The sequence below is a fragment of the Spermophilus citellus genome (genome assembly GCF_964194105.1).
Source record: "Spermophilus citellus genome assembly, chromosome: 1".
In the NCBI taxonomy this organism is placed as follows: domain Eukaryota; kingdom Metazoa; phylum Chordata; class Mammalia; order Rodentia; family Sciuridae; genus Spermophilus; species Spermophilus citellus.
The window spans coordinates 208275699-208299047 of record NC_138182.1 but is presented as its reverse complement, the minus strand read 5'-3'; the positions used below and the strand labels follow the sequence as shown (position 1 = coordinate 208299047).

The 23349-nt window shown below is 36.3% G+C and overlaps 1 protein-coding gene across 1 annotated transcript in view; it reads right to left on the bottom strand.

The window, feature by feature from the left end:
* Window positions 1-23349, bottom strand: part of ELL2 (elongation factor for RNA polymerase II 2) — a 70440-nt gene that overhangs the window by 7527 nt on the left and 39564 nt on the right. Inside the window, exons 3-8 of the mRNA XM_081292948.1 lie at window positions 22216-22337; window positions 17165-17328; window positions 10352-10611; window positions 5305-5429; window positions 5054-5141; window positions 2563-3130 (exon numbers count right to left, since the gene is read on the bottom strand). Of these exons, the coding sequence (XP_081149074.1) occupies window positions 2563-3130; window positions 5054-5141; window positions 5305-5429; window positions 10352-10611; window positions 17165-17328; window positions 22216-22337 (1327 nt within the window). The remainder of the gene's footprint in view (window positions 1-2562; window positions 3131-5053; window positions 5142-5304; window positions 5430-10351; window positions 10612-17164; window positions 17329-22215; window positions 22338-23349) is intronic.

The following is a 23349-nucleotide window of genomic DNA, read 5'->3' as shown; positions in this document are numbered from 1 at the left end:
CTGGAACACTTTTCCTCAAATTCTATTCTTCCATCTCAATAAGCAACAGTGAGCAAGGAATACAATTGAACACAAACAATAGAGGCCCTATGACCAGCGCCAGCAGAACCCACGCCAGGCATTTAAAGCACCCTGGCTACTGCAGTGTCTGCACAATAAAGGAATTCCATCTTAACCCAAGGTCACTCTTCTATTCTTTCAACAACAGTTGTGGCATCTGCCCAGCAATTCAAAGATTGTGGTGGCAGATGCAGCCAGACAATGGGAGATACAAATTTTACATCAACATCTACTTTTCATAGGATTCAAACAAGGCAGATGAGACAATAAAGTCAGGTAGCATACTGCTTTGGTCACTGTATTTTTATTGCTCCCCTTTCTTATATGTAGTCAGTAGAACTGGGTAGGAAGTTTCCCCATCAGTTTAAAATAAGGTATTATTGAATGTTGATTTATATTCTATCTTTGTTCCTCATAATATGAAACAGATCATTATTATTAGAACCAAAAGAAAAAAAAAAGTCCAAGTCACTCATGACTATGCAGTTAAAGTATATAAGTGCTCAGTATTCCGTTTATTTAAATGTACAATTTCTAGGGGCTATGCTTGGACTTCTCATTGGGGTAATTTTTTTAATCATTCAAAGTACAGTTAATAACTCAAACCCTAATCTGTTGGCAAAACATGTATGTTCACTATAAAATAAATGCATATATTTTGAAGGGCAAAGTACACTAAATAAATTGCATAGAGCTATGCTAATTGTTTAGCTACACACATTTGATTCAAATTTGAGTACAGAAGCATGTGTTTGTACAAAAGCCCAAGTCTTCAAGGGACAGCATCAAGTGCAGTACACTTTCCCTTGCCACAGACACCAGAGAAATCCCAGCAGATATAGAGGATGTGGGTCAGATCTTCCCTTGGTTTGAGGATCCCACTTGCTCTGAAAGGCATTTCTGCATACCCTTAGGGAAGGACGCAAAGAGACCACCAGGTCTGCCTTTCCAGGTCTCAAAGTCTGAGAATACTCAAGACTGTGCTGTAGGTCTCAGCACACTGGAATCCAGTCCAACTGGCACTAGGCAGTGCCTTAGGATCACCCATTGGGGGTGGGGAACGTGGAGAGTGGAGTATGCCTGGGAACCTGGCTCATTAACTTTGAGCATGTAGTTTTACTCTTCCATGACTTTTCCTTACCTGACAAATTCAAGGACAAGAGTGTTGGAGGGGGAAAAAAGCTTATGCCTACCTCTCAGGCCATTCTATAGTACAATTTGATCTAAATATTTCAACAGATATGTTTTGCCATTCAGTATACGCAATCCAGGTAAACAAGTCACTGTACAATTGTATTCTACAACTCCTTTTGAAGTTCCACTAAAAGGAAACAATCAGGGCTTTTCTGTTACGGTAAAATGGTAAGTTATATCTGGGTTTAAAACAGGCAGTGATGCTAAATGACAGATTTGGATCTTCTATGTGCTGGCATGTAAGACATTAAATTTAGAAGATAATTTTTGTAAGTAAGAAAAATCTAAATTTGTCATTAGATTTTCAAAATTAGTATGCCTTAGGTAAGCAGTCTGTCTACTGCTTAGCTTTCTTTAGAGGTAAAGTTATTTTAAGCTTCTCAGGTCCCTAGATATTGGTTTTTAAGTTTCCTAAAGCCTGATCGGGTTAATTTTATGAATAACTATAGATATTAGCTTTCTAAAACAGAACCTCAAAGGTGAAAACAACCTCCCCATCAAAAAATAAAAACTTAATATCTATCTAGCTAATAATAGCTAATAGCCTTGTAAAAGGCAAACTGCTTTCACTGCAAATGAAGATGATGTTATAGATCTGCAAATATAATTTTACCTTGCCTGTTGTATAATGACATTTCTCTTATGCTAAAATTAATTAAAGCAGGGGTGACCCCCCATTTCTCTGAGAAAGGAAAAAATGAATATTTCTATTGCTAATTGTTTGCCTAGTTAAATCAGTTCAAGAATGGCATATAATCGTCATGATATGGCATATAACTGACATGTACAATGTCCTAACAAACGTGGAGAAGAGTATCAAAGTCTACCTTCTAAAAGAAGGTTCTGGAGGATGACAGGGTCACTTTCAAATGCCATTATCTTACTAACAAATATGGAAATTATGTGTAACAGTTGATGAAAAAGAAACTAAAAATGACAGTATAAAATTAAAGAAAAAAATCTGCTTAAAAGTGCAAATTTAGCTGGGTATGATGGTGCAGTGCATGCCTATAATCCCAGTGACTCAGGAGGCTGAGGCAGGAGGATCATGAGTTCAAAGCCAGCATCAGCAACTTAGCAAGGCCCTAAACAACTTACTGAGGCCCTGACTCAAAAATAAAAAGGACTGGAGATGGGGCTTAGTGGTTAAATCCTCCTGGGTTCAATCCCAGGTACCAAAAAAAAAAAAAAAAAGTGCAATATTAAGATCAATAATTAAACAGAAGATGATTTGCTTAAAGTACATTATTAATTATAAGCAGTATAATTTCAGACTTGTGAATAGTATGTTCTTCAGTTCATTTATACCTTCATTGGAATTTGGACTGGAGTTACTCAGCTTGGCAATTTCTTCTTTTTGAACGTCTTCCTCCTTCTCTTCAATAGTCTCAATGTCATGCTTTTTTATTTGGTCCTTTTCCTTGTGTTTCTTAGACTTCTTTTTGGACTTTTTGTGAGACATTGAATAGTTTTCTTCCATAGGCTTTGGACACTTTAGTAGAACTGAACCAGGGGGTAAAGTTTCCAGAGAAGTCCTAGAGGTATATTTGTCTTGCTGGTCCTCATAGATACTACCATTTTGACTAAAACTGTCAACGGGTAGGTCTTGAGTCCCCCGGCCTTCTGGAGTGCTAGGGGAATTGGAGTTAGAATTTACAGTCTGAGGAGGATTTGAGACAGGCAGGTGAGTTGAAGGCAGCGGTGGAGGGGTGGGGATGGCAGCAGCTGCAGGGGGTGGCGGGAGACCTGCAGCAGATTTGTCACTGGTGGGATTCAAATGACCATTTAATGTTGGCTGTACTCTATTTGTCAGGTGAGATATTCGAGCTTTTTTATTCACTAAAGGATCAATAAAATCTGAATCCACAGGTCGTTTCTGGAGGGAGGGGGAAGGAAAAAAGTGAGCTGGTTTGTAATAAAATCCAATAAATTCACTATATATATGATTGGTTAAACAACTGAGTATTCTTATTCATACTAACCCTTCTCCAAATTTAAGCAAAAACAAAACAAACCCTATGACAACCCCAAACCAAACCAATAGGAAAACAAATTTAAATGTCTAATGTCAAAAGCAGAACCTGGCAAATACATATTTTGCGGAGATACTCAATTATTTTTGACTATGAGTCTTATTCTAAGTTCCTAAGAGACTATGCTGATTTATGAGGATTAGACCACTATTAAATAGAGACAACTACCCTCCACATTAGTCCAGTTCTAGTAAATAAGAAGAGAAAGCAATTTTTACCATTTGACTGAGAGCTAACAAGTTCAGGTAAAAGGGAAGATGCCCATGCCCAGTTAATCTCTAATGTTCTAAAATGCTCCAGTTATGAATATTTTGGCTATCATTTATCATTTCATCTATTTTAGAGTGAGTACAGCTAGCACTTTCAGGGTAATTTCTCTAAGTATCTCTATCATTGCTAAAAAGCTATTTAATTTTTAAAATTTTACATGTCTCTTCATCATATTCTAAACTGGTAACTGCAAATTCATAACTGATCCATTAAAATTATGAAATACTTTAAAAATCATGCTAATATTAGTTCAATCTAGTAGTAGCAATAGTACTGAAGCTCAAAAAGTATAAAACGTAAGTCTATTTTTATGTTTAAATGTAATGTTATAGCTTATATTTTAGCTTGAAAGAAAATAATAGATAAAAACCCACTAATTTATTGTTTTCCGTTCAGTACCATTTACTTGGTACCTGGTATGTAATCTGATCAGAGTAGAAGTAGCTTTTTAGTAGTTGGCATTAAAGTGAGGCTTTCAGGGGCTGGGGTTGTGGCTCAGTGGTAGAGCACTTGCCTGGCATGTGTGAGGCCCTGGGTTCAATTCTCAGCACCACATATAAATAAATAAATTAAATACAGGTCCATCAATGACTAAAAAATATTTTTAAAAATGAGGCTTCCACACACAATATATGTGCAAGGATGGAAATGCTCCCCCCACCCCCTTGCTTCCTTCACAATAGGATTCTAACATTTTCTGTGCCTTTTGCCCAGGGCAAGCTTATTTTTTTCTACACATCTGTCTGCTTCTCCCTAATTCTTAGGAGCAGGGTCTTGGAGGGTGGGGAAAGAGAACCCTGTGTCTGCAATAGGAGGTGGGGAGGTCTTCCCACTGTCTGTCCAATGTGTCTGGACACTGAAACTCTCCTTGAGAACTCATTCTCTCAGGAAGTTTCAGTGCTAGCTGGTGAGCTGAGAACCAGAAAGCTGGAACTCCAGAGCTTCCCAGGGCTTGCCCAACCTTTTCTGGGATGGGCTATATCTCTCAGGGGAATTCTAAACTGGAATAGAGTTATTTTGATTAGAACCCACTGAAAAGAATATTAAGATAACACATATATGAGAAAGCCATAATTTTAAAAATTATTTGCTTATTATAAATACATTTTCCCCAAGAATATTTTTTTAGAAAATGTTTCAGACAAAATTAAATATCTTTAATTTTCCATACAATCTGTGAATTAAATGGAACTAGATAAGTCTTCTAGTGACCAAATTAGAAAGTAGATAATGTTACAACAAAATGTAAACTTTAAAGATGGAAAGCAAGGTATGTGTTAAGTAATCTGACCAGTAGTGCTGCACAGAGGGGACAGTTCTGGGATGAGAGCCGAGACCTGAGTTCTAGGCTGAGCTTGGCCATGAACTGGTAGCTTTATGAAGGCAACCTGTGTGGTCTCTGGGCCTCATTTCCCTCAGTTACAAATCAGAGGACCTGACTAGCTGTCCCCTGAGTTCCATGTCAATTCTGTGGGTTTTATAATTTTATGACATACCTGAGGAGAGGATGCAGAATCTCTACTAGAACATATGGGAGATTCTGAACGGCTGGGGCCAGCAGAATTCTGAGATGAATTTAGTTTTCTGTAAAGGACACACATGTTCCAGGTAATTAAAGAGAACTTTAAAATGTTCATGATAGAAAGTTCAACCTTGCTTTTCTTTCCCACCTCAACACTAAAATAACAGTGACCAAAATAATTATTTGTATTATTAAAAAATAAATAAGTAAAAGGAAAAAGCTTACCTAGAGAGCACTGATTCCAATAACCGTCTGTCTGTTTCATTGTATCCTGGCCAGTCTCGCTGCAGCTCCTTAAACACATAATCCTTTAAAGTATAGGAGAGGTCTTTTGGATTCAGATTGGCTACCTAATGTGTGGTGTAAAGACAGATCATTAGATAGTTTTGCTAAAAAAGGTAATCTTCAGGATTTATATTAAAAATAATTAAACCAATTGGCCCCAATGGACTGCTACTTTGTACATGCCAGATCTCAAAAATGCTATTCTTTCTTCATCATCCTTATTTCAAAACTTCATTTTGAGAAGGTTAAAAAAAAGAAAGAAAAGAAAACAGAAGGAATTAAAACTTTATAAGCTGAGCTGAATGTTTTTTTCCTGGGTGGCTACTGAACTGTTAAATTTCCAATCAAATAGTAAGCACACATTAGGGGAAAAAATGGGGGGAACAAATTTTAAATAAAGTTTTCTAGGAATCTAAAGCAGTTATATCATCATTATTTACTTCCTGTTATTAACTCCATTACTTTTGAGTCATAATAAAAAGCCTTGACCAAGGCTGGGGATGAGCTCAGTGGTAAAATTCTGGCCTAGCAAGCGTGAGGCCCTGGGTTAAATTCCCAGCACCACAAGAAAAAAAATCCTCCATCACTTGTATTAAGAAGAAAACAGTGTCCAAATGGGTTACAAAAGTGTCCTTTCAGCTAGCAACAGAAACTGCCTTTATAAATTGTATCAATTCTGATAACCATGTCTTTTTTTTTTTTTTTTTTTTTTTTTTTTAATAACCAAGCTTGCTCCTTTTTCTGCCAGGTCTCCTGAAGAACCCAGTCCTTAAAATTCCCCCAAACCGATAAACGGAAATATAAACTAAAGAAAAACCCAAATAACTGTTATTAGCCAAATGGTTTATCCCCAAATGTAATCTTTTCCTATCCCTTAACTACAATTCCTAGAGTGTCAAGGCCTATAATCCATTAACTACACAAATGCATGGTTTCAGGTGCCAAACCAAAAGTAACTTTTAAGGCTAGGAACTCCTACCTGTCACTTACTTTGGATATGTTCTTTATAAATAACTTGACTTTTTAGTGTGTCTTTTAAAAGTACTATCAAGCATAGTTTATGCTTTTCTCATAGCTTAGCTGAATAGTAATCTAATATTAAAATTGGTATAAACTAGAACACAGTACACTTATCTGAAAATTCAAATTTGCAAATAAATTAACATAGAATACATACTATCAGAACTGTCTTAAGTGGAAAAAATATAATAGTCCCTTGATTATCTACTATCCTTGGCACTACACATGCCAACACCCCCCCCCCCCCCCCACAGAATCCCTTCTCTAGGCTTCTGTACTAGGACATTCTTACCCTTCTTTTTCTTCCTGTAGCACCTTTTCTTTCTTAAGTCCCCTTTGCTCACTGCTCTATAGGATGGAATGCTCAGTGTTTGCCTTCTGCCCTGTTGTCTTCATTATCTTTATCTCCTTCTAAGATGACGTTAGTCCACTGACTTTCAGTGCCCTCTTTATATGCTGTTAATTCATGGCTCTAGACTCAAATGTTCTCTGAACACCAGACCCTTGTATATAATTACCTATTCATGTGCAATTACCTGGACATCTTTCAAAGAGAATCGATGTAAGATAGAATTTCTGACCACCACTCCACACCACTTTATACCTGTTCCTTTTCCATCCCTTCCTATCTCAGTCAGGGGTTGAATATCTATTCAGCTATTCTGGACAAAAGCCTAGTTATAATCACAGATTCCATTCTTTCCCTCACTCTTTCCTAGCACCAAGGCCCTTAGCAAGTCTTATTACAAAATATATCTAATCTGATAAAATATCTCCACCATTCCCACCAGACCAAGCCACTAACTCTTCATATCTGGATTTCTGTAGCAGGCTTATGTAAGTAATCTTTCTCTTCAGCTTTTGCCTGAACCTCCACCCCCACCTCTATCCTCTTTTTTCACCCCTCCCCCTGCCCAAGCCATTCTTGCCACAGAAGTCTGAGTGGCCTTATTGAAAGTATAAATCAGATTACAGCATATTCTTGCTTAAAGTTTTATAGTGGTTTCCTTCCTCACTCAAAAGAAATCTGAGCTCCTCACCTATGACCATAAAAAGTCCTCTGAAATTTGGTCTCTGTATCCTCTTCTCTGTTCCACCCTGAACACACCAAACCTTCTCTTCCTCTAGACTTCCAGGAGTACTGACTCTTGTTCCTGTCTTTTGCCCAAAAAGGTTCCCTGAACTCCCTGCTGGAAGTAGCAGGTCTCTTTCCCAGAGCATCCAAACTCCCTGTTCTTCCTGAAATTGTCCAAATATACTCCAGAAGGGCAGGGATCATCTGTCGGAGTCATTTTGGGATTCCAATATTTAGAACAGTACCTAGCACATTCCAGGTACAGACATGCCTTAGTATCCACAGGAATTGATTCTGAGACCTCCATAGATATCAAAATCCTTGGGTGCTCAAGTTCTTTATATAAAGTGGTATAGATTTTTAGTATTCTCCCATATACTGTAAATAATCTCTAAGTTACTTATTATATTTAATATAATGGATAAGCTATTAAATAATTGTTATGCTGTATTGTTTAGCAAATAAAGGCAAGGAAAAAGTATGTATGTTCAGTACAGATGTAATTTTATTTTGAATATTTTTGATACACAGTTGGTTGAATTTGTAGATATGGAACCAGTAGATAAGGAAGGCCAATTATACTTAAAATGAGTAGAATAAATGAATGTTAAGCTTGAGCCAAATAGCCAAATATTAAGCTTAAGAAGAACATTATTCAGATTTATCTAGCTGCTTTTCTGATTTCTAAAATTTATTTGTTTTTCTCCAGGAAAACCACCATTCTAAGAAAAAGCTTTATAAATATATACCATTTTAGTAACAATCCAGATTTCCTGATGGATGTCAAGCATTTTAAAATTCAGGTACAAGCTTTTAAATTTCACTAGGTGCTAGCAGCTTAGTTAACCTTAGATAGCTATTACTTTGATGAATTAATAATGTTTACAGTGTACAAAAAACAACTATATAAGCAACGAATCAGCAGATATTTTTATTGACAAAGAAAAACCATGACTGATCATTTTAGGCCACTTGTTTACCAGCTGGCTTCTCTGGGACAGACCAACCAATTTTTGAATGATTTAAGTATTTTGTTATTTTTTTTTCCTTTTCTCTTTCATGCTTACTTTTAGTCAGTTTCATTGGTGCACAAGTCATTTTATGTTAGCTATCAGGAGTGTTCAGGAAAAGAAACAAGAGGGCAATTGTTTTAAGTAAAAATTCTAAATATGCTTTTGCTATCTTCCTTCTGAGGATTAAATGAGATTGCACAAGTGAATTGCCTAGCACATAGCAAATGTCCCCCAAATGACAGATGTAAGTAGCCCTTGTATCTATGTTTTCAGCCCATATCATACATTAGATTTCTCAAGAGTTTTATACAATATCAGTGCCCAGGCCCTATTTTCAGACCCTTGGATTTGTTGCTATGGGGTGGAATTCTGGCACTGGCATTTTAAAAAAAGCTCCCTGGAGTATTCTAATATACAGCAAGGATGAGTCTTTACATTAGATTCTACCAACCAATCCTAATAACTCTATGTCCCAATTGCTCAGAGGTCAAGTATATCTACATTTTTAGATATATCTATCTATATACATATGACCATACAACTATGATTGACCTCTATGAGAACCCCTTCTGCCATTATTTTTCCCTCTCCATCCATTAACCTAGAAGGTAATCCATAACCTTTCTGGAGGTGCAAGTACCAAATGTTTTGTCAAATGTAACCTGATTCTCACTGCCTCAAATGTAAGACTGAACACACACTCTCATCCTCATTTTTTCTTTCATCCTTTCTTTGGAGCTCTTAAACCTTCTATGGGATATATGGATTTAAATTGTTTCTAAAAGATGTTCAGTGGATTTAATAAAGATCCTTGAGGCAGACAGAGGTGTACAAGGGGATGGCTAATCCTGAACTGGAGTTGATGGTTTTTCTTTTATAACATGTAATATTATATCTTGAATATAAGAAATGTATTAATAAAAAACAGACTTAAAAGTGTTATTCTTTGAAAAACAGATGAAAGCCTATAGGTTTTTTTTTAAATGATGAAATTTAAGAACAACTTAAATTTGTAAATGTTATTGCTTTAGAAAAAACAGAGATGGATCACATGTATGGTGGATCTGAAGCCAGTATGAAAAATATAGGAAATTAACAATCTAACAAACTATTGACTTAATTTAAAAGAATGGCTTATTATTATACTTAAGCTTGTGATTGCAAGGGAACTCATCACAGCTAATACTGCTCAGAGTATATACTGAACTCATCACAGCTAATACTGCTCAGAGTATTAACACATAATTTAATGCAGACATGGGACTGACATTGGCACACTTGGTGGCAGAAAGGCAGGGCAGTGAGGGTAGCAAGTAGTATTCAAGGCAGGAGACATTCTAAATTATGTAGTGGCAAAAATATTCTGGATTTTACCAAAGACCACAAAATACACTGTATAACTTTACCTATACATAAACAAATGAAAATTAAGGCAAAAGTTTAGGTGATTTGAGACTAAAGGCAGAAGAAAACTTGTTGCCTATTTTTTTTAATATTTATTTTTTAGTTATAGGTAGACACAATATCTTTATTTTTATATAGTGCTGAGGATTGAACCCAGTGCCTCATGTATGCTAGGCAAGCACTCTACCTCTGAGCCACAACCCCAGCCCCTTGCCTACTCTTAATGGAATTTTATGGTAAAATTTGTTTGATACACATGAAGATAAGTCCACATTTCAATTAGTTTTTGACTAAATGCTTAAAAAAGATGATTTAACTTAATATTAGGCAATTATATATTTCATACACCATTGATCAAATTACTCTGAATTTCTTTATTACAATAATAACAAGATTAAATTATAATAAACCTTCTTAGTGAACTTCTTTCTCAACAAGAAGTTATACAGAAGGACCCCTCCCTAGATGCCCTCACCTGTTGCAGAATTGCTCCCAGGGAGTTCTTGTCCTTTTGATTCACTCCATCTTTCTGTAGTCTAGCCAGGAGCTCAGGTTTCTTGTAGGTCTTTAGTGCCAGTAAGTGAATCACCCTGTCTCTATATGGCCGCTGAGAAACACTGCTGCTGCCATGAGTCTTTCGAATTGTATTTGCAGGGTTCATGGGGGTTGACCTTTTCCTCTCTGGCACTGCATCTGAGATGGCTTGAGGTGCTTTCCGAATTTGCACTCTTTTCCCTAAAGCCCAGTGGAAATGACAATGTTACATGTTTGAGGGTTATAATATAATGAGCATTTTGGGTTCCACAACTCAGATTTAGGTACTTTTTCATTTCTGGAAGAAATAAAGATCACTTTATTTCACTTTTTACTTTATAGAGACCTGCAAACAAAAAGTATTCTAAATAAATGACCTAAAATTAGGACTTCTTTTGATGAAATCATTTCTTGAAATAAATACGTATTATAGTTATTTGGCTACTAGGCTACCCATGGATAATAATTATATACACAAATGTAACAGGCTAGAAATTGTTAGATTGTAGGTTTTTCATATTAAATGAAAATAATTCCCATGCTTACCTGTCCAATTTATAGAACTTAAATCTGCATATTATATGACATTTCTGAACAGCAGAAAGGAATACAGTGAACACGGTAATAGGAGAAAAACCTGTCCAATCTCACTAAGAGCACATTCTTGGCTAACCTGGGTGACTAATAATTTCACAGATTCAGAAGCCTTGAGAGGGGAGTCAACATCCACCAAGGATCTAGTAATGATATTCTTTTTCAAAAAGTCATAACAAATTTTAGAAGTAAAAAATCAAAACAACAACAAAAAACAAACAACAAAAAGAAAACACCAACCAATAAATAAAATCAACCAACCCACAAACTAAAAAATCTCAGAGAGGCAGACAAACAGATCTGCCCTCTGTGAACTGGGACTAAAGGAATGGATGGATGATGGTTGGAGGAATGGAAAATGGTACAAAGGAGGCCTTCACGCCATTGCCTAATGGACCAGGGCCATTCATGTGGGTAACCCATTTTCTGTTTGGACTGAACACTGACACTTGACAAATGGCTACTATGTAGAAAATGTGTGGGCTGACACGATACAACGTGTATGTGCGAAGCTACCCAGAGATGACTGGTTACCGAAGACCCTGGTAATCATTCCTTGTTGAAGGGACAGAAAGTAGCATGAAATGTATAAGACCCTCCTTTTATGATTTCTGAGTTAGAATCTTTCAGATCCTTTAGATCACATTAAGCCCAACTCCAAGCCCTCTGGTTAAAAGTGGGGGAAGAACTAGTAATAATGTACAATGTGGGGCAATTACATTAGGAACAGGACTAACAACTAGAAACAATGAATAATTACAGCAATTTTCATGAGCTGTGGCCTAGGGTGAATCAGTTCTAATGAATAGTAACTCTGTCCATGTTGGGCTCCCCATGCTTGGCAGTTTCTTGACACCATCCTATCTCAAGAAAGAGGAAAAGGAGAAATATTCTCTGGAAACCTCTATCAGCTAGGATGTTTCTTTACTATTCAGACATAACTGGTTGCAAATATCAGATCAAAGTACTGCACAACAAAGGAACTCACCATTAAGGAGACTGTGTCTAATAATATGAAAAACTATTAAACTACTTGGAGTTTTGGAGATAGATCTGATTCCTTTCTTTTCTTTTCTTTTTTTTTTTTTTTTTTTTTTTGTAATTTAGAGACAGTTGGATCAATGTCAGATGCAAAGGGACCTAATATTTACCAGGCATCAGTTATGTGAGGACAGTATGCTAACAGCTTCATAAACATTACATCATTAGATCTTTCAGTAATCTGAAAAGGTGAACATTGCCCCCATTTCGCAGATGAGGTATCTGAGGCTTTCAGTGAGATATGCTCAAATGGTGAAGTGCTCACTTAGCATATGGGATGTTCTATGATTGACACCCAAATTTTCTCATTGTACTTCTTTGTTTTGCTGTTGGTCCATATTAGATTGTTAACTCCACGAGGGCAGGACTATAGTTGTTTTCTCTACCAGCAGATTATGAATCAGTGTTTGATAACAGAGTGAATGAGAACAAGACAGCAAATAAACAGAGGAGTAGGAATCAACAGAGCTATATTTTCCCATATTGCCATATGGGAATTATTACTATTCTCCAGTATTGATAGTCTGTAGACACACTGAAATTTCTAAAATGAAATTTTAAACTCAAACTTTCCAACCTGACATTTCTCAGTTGTAATAGTGTTAACATTACCATTCTTTGAAAATTTAACAGGAATTTGTGAGAAAAAAATAGGATCGGGATCATAAAAATATAGGAAATGCTATAAATTCCACACTTGCCAAGTCTTGCAAAAGAAAGAAACCTGTTTCACTCCTTTCCAAACCATGCTGACTGATGGATCATTTGGAATGAATTCAAGCCAGCAAGGCAAATAAAAATAAAAACAAAGTGAGAGCACTGCTCCTGTGCTCCAGCTTCCCCACCTCCTCTGAACCTCTCTTTGTCTCTGCTTCTTGGCCTCAGAGGGGCTCCAAGGTCTGGGGTTTAACCCCACCTTCCCAGAATCAGGCAGAAATTAAATAAGGGAGGCTAACACTCCCCTAAGAGGGGAATAGGTATGATGTTTAATGGGAAATGAGAGTCTGGTCAGGGAAAAAACAGAGCTGGGCCTAGTGACAGGCTGTCATCTCCCTCTGGATCCCTTACCCCCAATACATGCACTTCACTTTTTATCTCCTTTTCCTTTTAGAGAGTCAAGCCGTAACCCATTTTTTTTTTTTTTTCAAATGCTTGAAAGAACAACCCAGATACACTGGGTCACTAAATTGCACTGATCACTTGCTTGCTGCCTCCTCATTTCTCCTGTGCTATTCAACCAGGAGGAAGAACTTGGGTTTAAGAAAAGATAGGTTACAGATGAGGAAAACATTGGTGATAGAAATATTTAGAGAATTGAGAAGCTAAAAAAAAAAAAAAGAGAGAGAGAGAAAAGCAATAAAATGTCAGGTTTAAAGTGGGCAGAATGGCTTTATTTTTATTTTTAATATTTGCCTCAGAAAAGCCCTTCTAATAAAGCCTATGGGAAAAATCTAATTCTCTTTCCAGACTCAACTGCTAATCAATTCCCTGGGCTCCTTTATAAACAGCAGCAGTGGTACCAACAGGGCTGGGCAATCTGGGACTATATCTGACTCGTTGTTTCATAACAAGGAGTCCACTTCTAACTCTTCCCTTTCTTATGCAATGGTAAAAGTGTTTCTCCCTCAATCTATTGGCTCTGAGTAAACAATCTGAAAGAGAGAGGTTAAAGCAGTCCATCAGAAAGAGAGGAGGGACTGTAGCCATCTTCTGAAGTTGCTTTTCTGGTCCAAGGAACCTGACCAAAAACCCTGGCAACACAGACCTGAGGCTTGAAAAACATCAGCAGGGTTGTGCTGATGACACGGTCTGGGTTATGATTAAAATCATAATCCACTGCAATGGAATCTATACCCATCATTTGGCATTTGTGATCACTTTTTCAAAAGGTTTATTTAATAAATAAATAAATGCTCAATAGGCACAAAATGTTAAAACTATAAAAGACTTTAGATATTATCTGGTTCAAATACCTCTTTAATAATTGAGAAAATTACAATGCTAAATGATTTCTCTAGTCATTCAAATATGTGTTAACTCATTGAAATTAAGGAGGGTGAGGGAAAGTTTCAAATAGAATCTTAGAAATAATATTGATTGTTATTTTAAATTCCCAAATAAATATTAGTACATAAAAAGATTTGCCATTCATAAAAGTCCAGAATTTAGGTTGTAAGTTATAAGTAGACTTAAGATACTGGTAAAACAGAAGTCAGGGTGATTAGTGATTTTTTTCTTAGACAAATACAGTAATGTTCACCCTGACATAAATGTCATGACTAGAACTGAAAATGTTACTCAAGAAATAAAAGTATTGTTTTCTAGATTAAAATTGCTCTGCTCCTCTTAGGCAAATAGGTATTGCTTTGTTCAGCTCACAAAAGGGCTGCAGGAGCTCATATTCCTGGTGATTAGGCCAGGTGACCTTGGACCTCTAAGAGCACAGTCTCTATCCGGTAAGCTGGGTTTGTGCCCTAGTTCAGCTGTGAGAGGCCTGGTGTGGCATCATGCCACCACTGTACCACAGCAGGACAGCATTGTTCTCATTTGCCTCCACCCAGGCTGACACTGCTGAAGGAAACCTGGTTCTGCAGGTACTGAGGCAGCATAGGTGAGCTTTTGGTGTCATTTTACATGGTATAGTCAATTATGAACTAAAGGGGCATGTCCTGCTGTTTTAGGAAGAGAACACGTTCACGAGGCCATGCCTATATCATTTGCTATTTGCTGAGCTCAACAACTAGATTTGTAAAATGAAGAGATAATCATAACCTACTTCCTAGAGTGATCATGAGACTCAGATGAATAACCACAGGTAAAGCGCTAGCTGATACCTTGTGCTAAATGATTTCTCTATTCATTCAAATATGTGTTAACCCATTGAAATGAAGGAGGGTGAGGGAAAGCACTCAGTAAGTGAAGAACAAAATTAATTGGATACTTCTGAGATTCAGAAAAAAGCAGGAAGATACAAACCAAGCTACTTAGTTGGAAAGAAACATGTGGAAAAGAAGTGGCAAAGGATACAGTTAAATGCAAAAGATCAAAACTTGACAAAACTAAGTACAGTAAAAAAAACAAAAACAAACAACAGACAATCCAATTAGGATACTAGAGTCTTCAAAATTGATTAGACTTTTATTAAGAGAAGTATGTCCAGTTTTGAACTCTGAGGTGAAGAATTGGAGGCAGGCCAGAGGGGAACACTAAAAGTAATTAAAGGGTGGGGATATGGGCCATATTAAGAAAAGTTAAAAGGATCTGGGATCATGTGATCTAGAGAATAAAAGGATGCAAAGGTTAATGACAATATTAAGGTCAAGGAAGAACACTGTGCTATGACAGTCAGTGCCAGGGCACTGAGGACAAAGCAAACAGGATGAGGCTGAATAGGACATTTGGGCTGGCAAAGATCACTGCAGGGCTCAGAGGGGAGGATAGCCCTTCTTAGAATGGGGAGATAGAATGCTTCAGACATAAATTTTAGTAAGCTCAAATTTCGTATAGTTACCCCAAATGTATATAAATTATTTGCAATGCTTATAAGAAATCCTGTGAGTTCTAAAATTCCTAATTCCATTAGGAAGTGTATGGTCTTTGGGATTTTGGGTGTTGAAAATTTTGTTGTATAAGTTATAAGTAAACACCTGACCAACCTATGTAATCATTGATGATTTTCAAGTTTTGGAATAAATCAAGGTGAGAGTTTTCAGCTATTTATATTGGGAGGGGAAAAATCATTTTCATGATTTGAGTCTACTATTCTTTTGTCATACACATCAATTTGCCTCACTGTTTATAAAATGTTGGTATGGGACAGAATCAAACAACACTTTCAAGCAGGCAGATAATTCATAGTTAGTACTTAAATGTAATGAGAGATCTTGTGCATCTTAAAAATAGCTTGAGATTTAGCCTACTAGCACAGAAAGCTAATTAAGTCACTTATGAGAAGAAAGGAGAATGAAAGGAGGCTGGAAGTTGTTACCTCACTCAGTAGGAAAGGGAAGGTATAAAGTCTCATTGTTGGTAACTTACTAGGCAGGGAACCCAGCCCCATGGGTATAGATACCTGGGGAAGCCATGAATTGTTGTTAAACCAAACTAAATGTATCTAAGCTAAGCACCAAGTCCCAGGAGCATTGGCCTTATTCCAAAGAAATACTTATTAGAATCACTAGTGGAGCCTTTAGAAGTTGAATGTATTATAGCTGGATCAGCTATAGAAAAATACAGAAGTAGAACTATATCAAACCTGGAAAGATGTTGATTAAGGAATTGACTCTTCAAGAGACTATTTTTGTTAGAATGTAAATTTCTAAGTTAATATACTTTTATCATTTACTATGGTGACTTGCAATATGAAACCCACCAAGGACTCAAAAAGCTCATCTTCACTCTTGATCATTCTACTACTGTTAATAGTCACTGTGAATGACTCCTAAAAGTTGTTCAAGGCACTGCTCATAAAGAAGACTCATCTTGCTGGTCTGGTCTTACTTCCTTTCGATCTGATGCATATTTGAGTGAGCTAATGATAAAGGCGATGGGCATGATCCAGGCTCTTAATTAATGGATAGATGAGTATGAGGATCATAATTGTGGTACCAAAGATTCATCCCCCTAATTCTTTGCTATAATGCTTTGCCATAAGCACATTTTATAGTCTCGTAATAAAAATTCCTCATTGTTTAAAGATCCTCTGAAAATACAAGAAAAATCTGCAACAGCGAGGTCAGCAACTCAGAAGTTCAAAATAGCTTTTACTGTTAAAAAAAAAATCCCTACAAAAGTGCAAAACAAGAACTATACTGTCCATCATAGAAATTACATCATCCAATGACAAAGAAAACACAACGGTACCACTGATCAGAACCCAGTACTGTAAAATAATAATAAATAGGCAACAGAGGATTCCAGATTCAGTAAAGTCATAAAACTTTAAACTATGTTATTCAACTAACTGAAGAAAACAGATGACCTTTCTTTGACCACGTTATACAAAATGTTCTGAAAACTAGTTTGTGTTTTCATTAAATTAATATTACCCACATTTACCTACAGCGATCTTGAATTACTCCAATCAATCAGCAAGAAGAAGAAAGATATCTGTACAAACCTACATATGGTCCACCGGGTTTGATAACTTTTGTGCTTCGGTTGCGGGATTCCTCCTCTGCCTGGGTCATTCTTTCTCTTGTCATCTGATATGAGTCATTTGTTGCACACACTGTAATTTTATCTTGTATAAATCCCAGGCAATTGAGCTGGGAGGCTCCAGAGCTGTCAAGTAAGACAGTGGCTTTGTCAGAGATGACCCTTATTTTGTACAATAAAGGTAAGCAAGATTTTTATTATCCCAACAACAGCAGCCCAAATAAATTTGCAATTCTAAAACAACTAATATTAATTTTAAATGTAAAAATTATTTAAAATATTTAAGTTCCTCTTCTTCATTTCATATCACATTTTTTTCCATGTTCTATACAGAAAGGGTAAAATGAGCTCTCAGAGACCAAATCCATGAATTTTTTAAAACAAAAACTATTTGGACTGAAGACCAGAGTCTTAAAGAACACTACAGTTCTACTTTCATTTAATAATCAACTATTTCAAAAATTACCTATCACCAACATGAGAAATGTTTAAAAATTTAATTTTAGTGGAACTATAATGTGAATACTTTACAGATGACTGGATAAAACAAACCATAATTCTTTTTATTTTTAATAAGGTATTAATTTTAAGGCTAATATCAGAGCTTACTTTTGCATTATAAGACTAAACTTCCCCCAAATTTGCAGAATTTACATTTACTACCTTGTTAAATCTCTATATAATAAATATTAAAGAAAATACAGGGAAAATTATTTTTTGCAGAAATATTATAAAAATTCTTATTGGAACAACACAAATATTAACATTGGCCAAGACAGCTTTGTTTCAAAATAATATGCTAATATTAGGGGAATCATGATAATAGTTATAACTGGGGTTTTAAAAGAAAATATTATAAATTAGAATATAAAAGTAATGAAAATAACACTCTAGCTCTGATCCTTTATTTCCAAACTGAATTGAAAATAACTTTGTTATATGATACTAAGAAGTATTGATTAAAATTTTGTAAATTGCTAATAACTGTATTTACAAATGCTTTTTTAAAAAAATAGTTCTTTCATCTCATAAATATTTATTGGGCAGGAACTGTATGCCAGGCAACATGAGAGGCGGAGTCTGTGACAAGGACTTGACAAACATGGTCCTTCATTCAAGGAGCTCTCTAATGGGTGACAAGAATAAGTAAACTAGAAATTGCAACACAGTGTGAAAAATTCCAGGAAGCAGGGGACCCTCTGGAGAGACATTTCACTTGATGTCTGAGCTGATTAGAAAGATGACTGGATAAGGGGGGGTGAAGGACAAAAGTGTTCTAGGAGAATAAAACAACCTGCGTCAGCCCAAGGCAAATAAGAAGGCTTTCAGTTTGGCCACAGAGAGCTAGAAAGGAGAGAGAATGAAAAATAGATCACGTAGGGCTTTGGGGGATTTATGGATATTGGACTTATTTCAAAAACACCAGGTTGAAAACAGAGAAAATACCTCATTTGTATTATAGGAAGATCAATCTGGATGGAGAATTGATGGGGAGCAAGAAGGATGCAAGAATGAAAGCTGAGACCATTTAAGGCTACTAAAGAACTACAGGCAGGAGGTGATGGCCTGAACCAGAGTAGGGCAGGGAAAAACACAGAAGGGTATCAAGAATCCAGAGATAGTGAGAATATAGGATTGACAGGATTTGTCAGTGATTAGAGAGAGGAAGACATTAAAGATCATGTCAGATTACTTGGTATATAGAGCTGCTCTTTACTGAGACACTGAACTCAAAAGAAGGGTGGGTTAGGGATACCATTGGAAGAGAAATGAATTCAGTGTTGAAGACAGCGACAGAAGGAAGGCCAGAAGGGGTATCAGAAGAGACCCAGCTGTGAAGAATATTATTATTTAAGCAAGAGCCGGGAGAGACCTCATGAGACTGAAAAAAACATAGCTGAAGAGGAAAACAGAAAAGTACTATATCATGGAAGCCACTGTAATGGAGTACTTCAAACAGGAGAGTGGCCATATGAAATGAAATGCTAGCCATAAGTCAGAATGATAAGGAACCTGTAAGTATCCACTGGGTTTAGGGCCAAGGAGGTCACAGCCCTCTTGAGGGGATGTTTTAGTGGACTGGTGGGGGCTGAAGCCAGACTTTGTGTCAAGAAGTAAATGTAAGGGAGGTTGTTTTGGCTTTTTATTTTCTCTTTTAGTAAGACAGACTTGAGCTGAAAAACCAGTGAAAGAGGACAAGGAGGTATAACCCTCAGGGAAAGCAGGATGGAGGGGGAAGATAGAGAGGAAACAACTACAGTATACTGAAGGTCTGATGGCAGGAAGTTTGTGTTTTAACATCTCTCCCTGTTATCTGCTAAGTAATTCACAGAGTAAGCTGAACCTATTGCCAATCATAATTAAGTTACTGCTTACACCATTCAAGGTCAAGGAACAGATTTTTACGTGAAAACAGGTGTCAATCCCTGTAAGTCAGAGGGTCCTCTAGATAAAATTCTTTATTGGTCCTTTCTTAACTGAGCTACCTTGGAAATTAGACACTTGGACATATGTATATAAATGTTCTGTTCATCATTCTTTGGCTTAGCTCACTGCTTCCTGTACCTGAGTAGATATTACTGTATGCCCAGTGCTCCAAATTATATATTTTCACTAAGCTTGTGAATAGAAAGATTTAAGGAGGTTTTGAAAGGTAATTTAGACTATGAAGTCTCATCCATTTTGTAAATGAGAGAAGTGAGGTTTGGAAGGTTTAAAAAAATAGATCAGGAAAGAGACTAGTTAATCCATATTGGTTGAAGATCAATTTGCTGGGCATTCATTTTGAACCCAGCTGACACTAAGAAACTAGAAAAAGGACACATGAAGAGCTTGCACTATTATAGGAGAGACAAGATGCATGAGGGAAATATTAAATAGAAAGAAAGGAGCCATATTATGGATAAATTTGCTTCCAGTCTGAGAAGTGAGTTTGGGTGCTTACTTATTTTCACAATGGGATTTCAATTTATTTCCATACCACATCATTTTACAATGCTCCTTGAATCACTGAATGAATACTAATATATTTGCCCCAATTTTCTCACAACTGTTTCTATTCTTTTGATGCATGATGGATAGTTTTATAATTGACCTTAAATCTTTCTCCAAATAAGTAGAAGTAAACATGAAGAGTTATTTATGATCTAAGAGCGAGACCATATTCCTTTTTATGATAAGACCAGTTTTGAAGAAGGGATTAAATTCCTTAATCAGAATCCTAAGGGGACACAGAGTTCAATCTCATGTCAAAATGTCCTATTTTAATAAAACAATCATCACAGATGATGGCACCACAATGAGTCTAGTGTGGCCTGTGTTGTCTAAAGAATACTGCTCTAGGAGTTGGGACTTGGTTTCCCTTTTGTCCAGTCACTAACTAACCAGCTGTGTGCCTTGGGTAGCTCACCTATTAAGTGAAGGGGTTGGCTTACATGATCCCACTATGAAAAATAAGCACCCAAACTCACTTCTCAGATAGGACCCTTGTACTTGGTGATACTACACATATCACAGGGCTGTCCCACAAAACTTTCTGCAGTGGTAGAAATGTACTATATCTATGCTGTCCCTAGGATAGTCAAATGTGGTTTTTGAGCTGGTAAAATGCAATCAGTAAGAATGAACAATGGAGGTAGAGAGAAGTGATGGGAAGGGAGGGGAGGGGGAGGGGATAGGAAGGGCAGCAGAATAAAATAGACACTAGTATTGCTGTATGTATATACATGTCTGTATAACCAATGTGATTCTGCAACCTGTACACTTAGAAAAATGAGAAATTATACCAAATTGATTTAAATGTATGATATGTCAAGATCATTGTATTGTCATGTGCAACTAATAAAAAAAATGAAAAAAAGAGAAAGAATTGAGAAGATCATAGTCATTCAGCTGCCTTTAAACTTATGTCCCAATATTGCTCCCTATAACCCATAATCTCCATGAAACAATACTTTTTATAAATCCTTTCATTACCTTTGTGAATGATGATATTAAACTTGCATTTTTAGTTAAAAAAAGAATGAACAATGGAAATGTAAATATTACCTCATCCTCACTTTTACCAATTGAAATGTAAACAGCTACATGTAGCCATCAAATTGAACAGTATAGAAAAGGCTATGATGATCTATAATTCATGAAATTGATATAAAAAACATGTTTAGGGGGAGTAATTTTCAGAAAGGAAAAAATTAAAATATACTCAGGGAAAGCAACATATTAAGGTTTAAAAAAAAGATTTAGTCATTTTAAATGAGAAGAGAAATTTAGAACTCTTTCAGTAACATGTCTTATTTTGAATCACTGCCTTCTGTTCCTGCTTGAGTCACAACTTTTCTCCCATTTTGCATGGACAGCAAGTACTTACACAGTTTCAAGTACTGCACTCATGAGCCACAAGGATGGACTGATACTGTTAAAGCCTCACACCTCAAGGAAAGGACAGCCCCCCAGCCTTCCTTGTCTCTGTGGAGGGGCAGAACAAATCCCCCCTTCGCAAAGGCCCATTCTTGAATCAGGAACAACCAAAGTAAAGTAAAGCAAAACAAGAAGCTTATTGTTTCCAGAGGATCTAAGCAGATAAGTGCTTCACTTTGGGGTGGGTATGCATTCTTGTCTTCCTCTCTCCATTTTAAATTAATTTATTTTTTAACCAGGAAAAGTGCCTATTCCACTGAGTATAAATATTAAATACAGTATTAGACACTCTTACTAAAATGTAATGAATAAAATCTTTATAAAAAATCTTCAAAATTATTTTTATTTAAAAACTCTTATTTTATAAGGAAACATTTTTTTTAACCTTAAAATCCACCCTTATCCAGGGCAAGAATCTAAGAATTTTTGTGATTGTATTCCAGTGAAAAACATAAATTTAAGTGTGTAAGTGTGCTTAGCTCTGCAATTCAGTTCTATAAATATTTATGGAATGACTAATGTGTATTTAATTAATTTTTTAAAAACTCTCTTAAGTAAAAATTTTCCCTTCAGTATAACTTGAAAAGTACTTACCTGGAGAATGTTTGCTGGATGCAGTCAAAGCTGCCCTGAGGGTTGTCTTTGCCCACATTTGACAAATAGAAGTTAAAGTTATGTACTTCATTGAGGGGATCACTTTTGGGAATTTTGACAAGCTGAAAGGGGTGAAGGGGGAGAAAGAGACCTCAAATTATTAATTTGCCAGAGAAGACTTTATAATTGACTTACTGGTTTTTCAAGTGGATCATTTTTAACCCCCTTGATATACATCTTTACAGCATTTAAATGATCAAATAATTAATTCAAGGAGTCTGACAAGTATGGCTATAACTCACCAATTCTTATTTCTATTTTCTACCCTTACATATCAGTAATCACTTCTGCTTAGTAATTAGCTTATAAGAGGAACTCTTCATTTCAAACTAGCAAATGATTACAATTCACATGGAAGTCATATTAGTGAATTTGCTAAAAAACTCTTCCTCCTTTGAGCTAAATGTTTTCTCTTTGATATGTGCCCCTGATGAACGACTGCAAGATATTTAAATGGTCTCTGACATACAGTCCATATACAATCGTTTGCTCTCTTAATAAAAACACATTTCATTAATTTTTGTTTCTTGAAGAATAACTAGCAGCACAAGGTTAATATCATAATTACATTCAAAGGCAAAATGCAGCTAGGGCGTTTCTCCCTGCCCCACTATTCCCTGATTCATCATCATGTTTATACAACAGGGTCAGCAGTCTACAGAGAAGATTCTGCAAGCCACTCCCTGGCTGAGCCCCAGGCAATGGTGTAGAATCTATAGATGTGTTTTCTGTGGTCTTGCTCAAGGCTGGTTTCCCTACTAGACGGAAAACCCCATAAGCGAAGAAACAGTGTTTCTCTAGATGATAAAGGCCCTGTATCAGGCACATTTCTTGGAATATGGGAGGAGATCAACAAACCTGTGTACAAGTTTTGGAATATTCTTCCTGTCTTTCAACTACTTCACTCACCTCAGCACCTGAAACTTTTCTTATATTTGTTCTGCAGAGGCTTCACTGGTGTTAAGTGATGATTAAAAAGAGGGTTCATTGACAAGTATGTAAAGTATTACTTCCCACTCTCCAGCCCTCAAACACACAGAGTCTTGGTAAATTAGTATATAAGTAGAGAGGGGT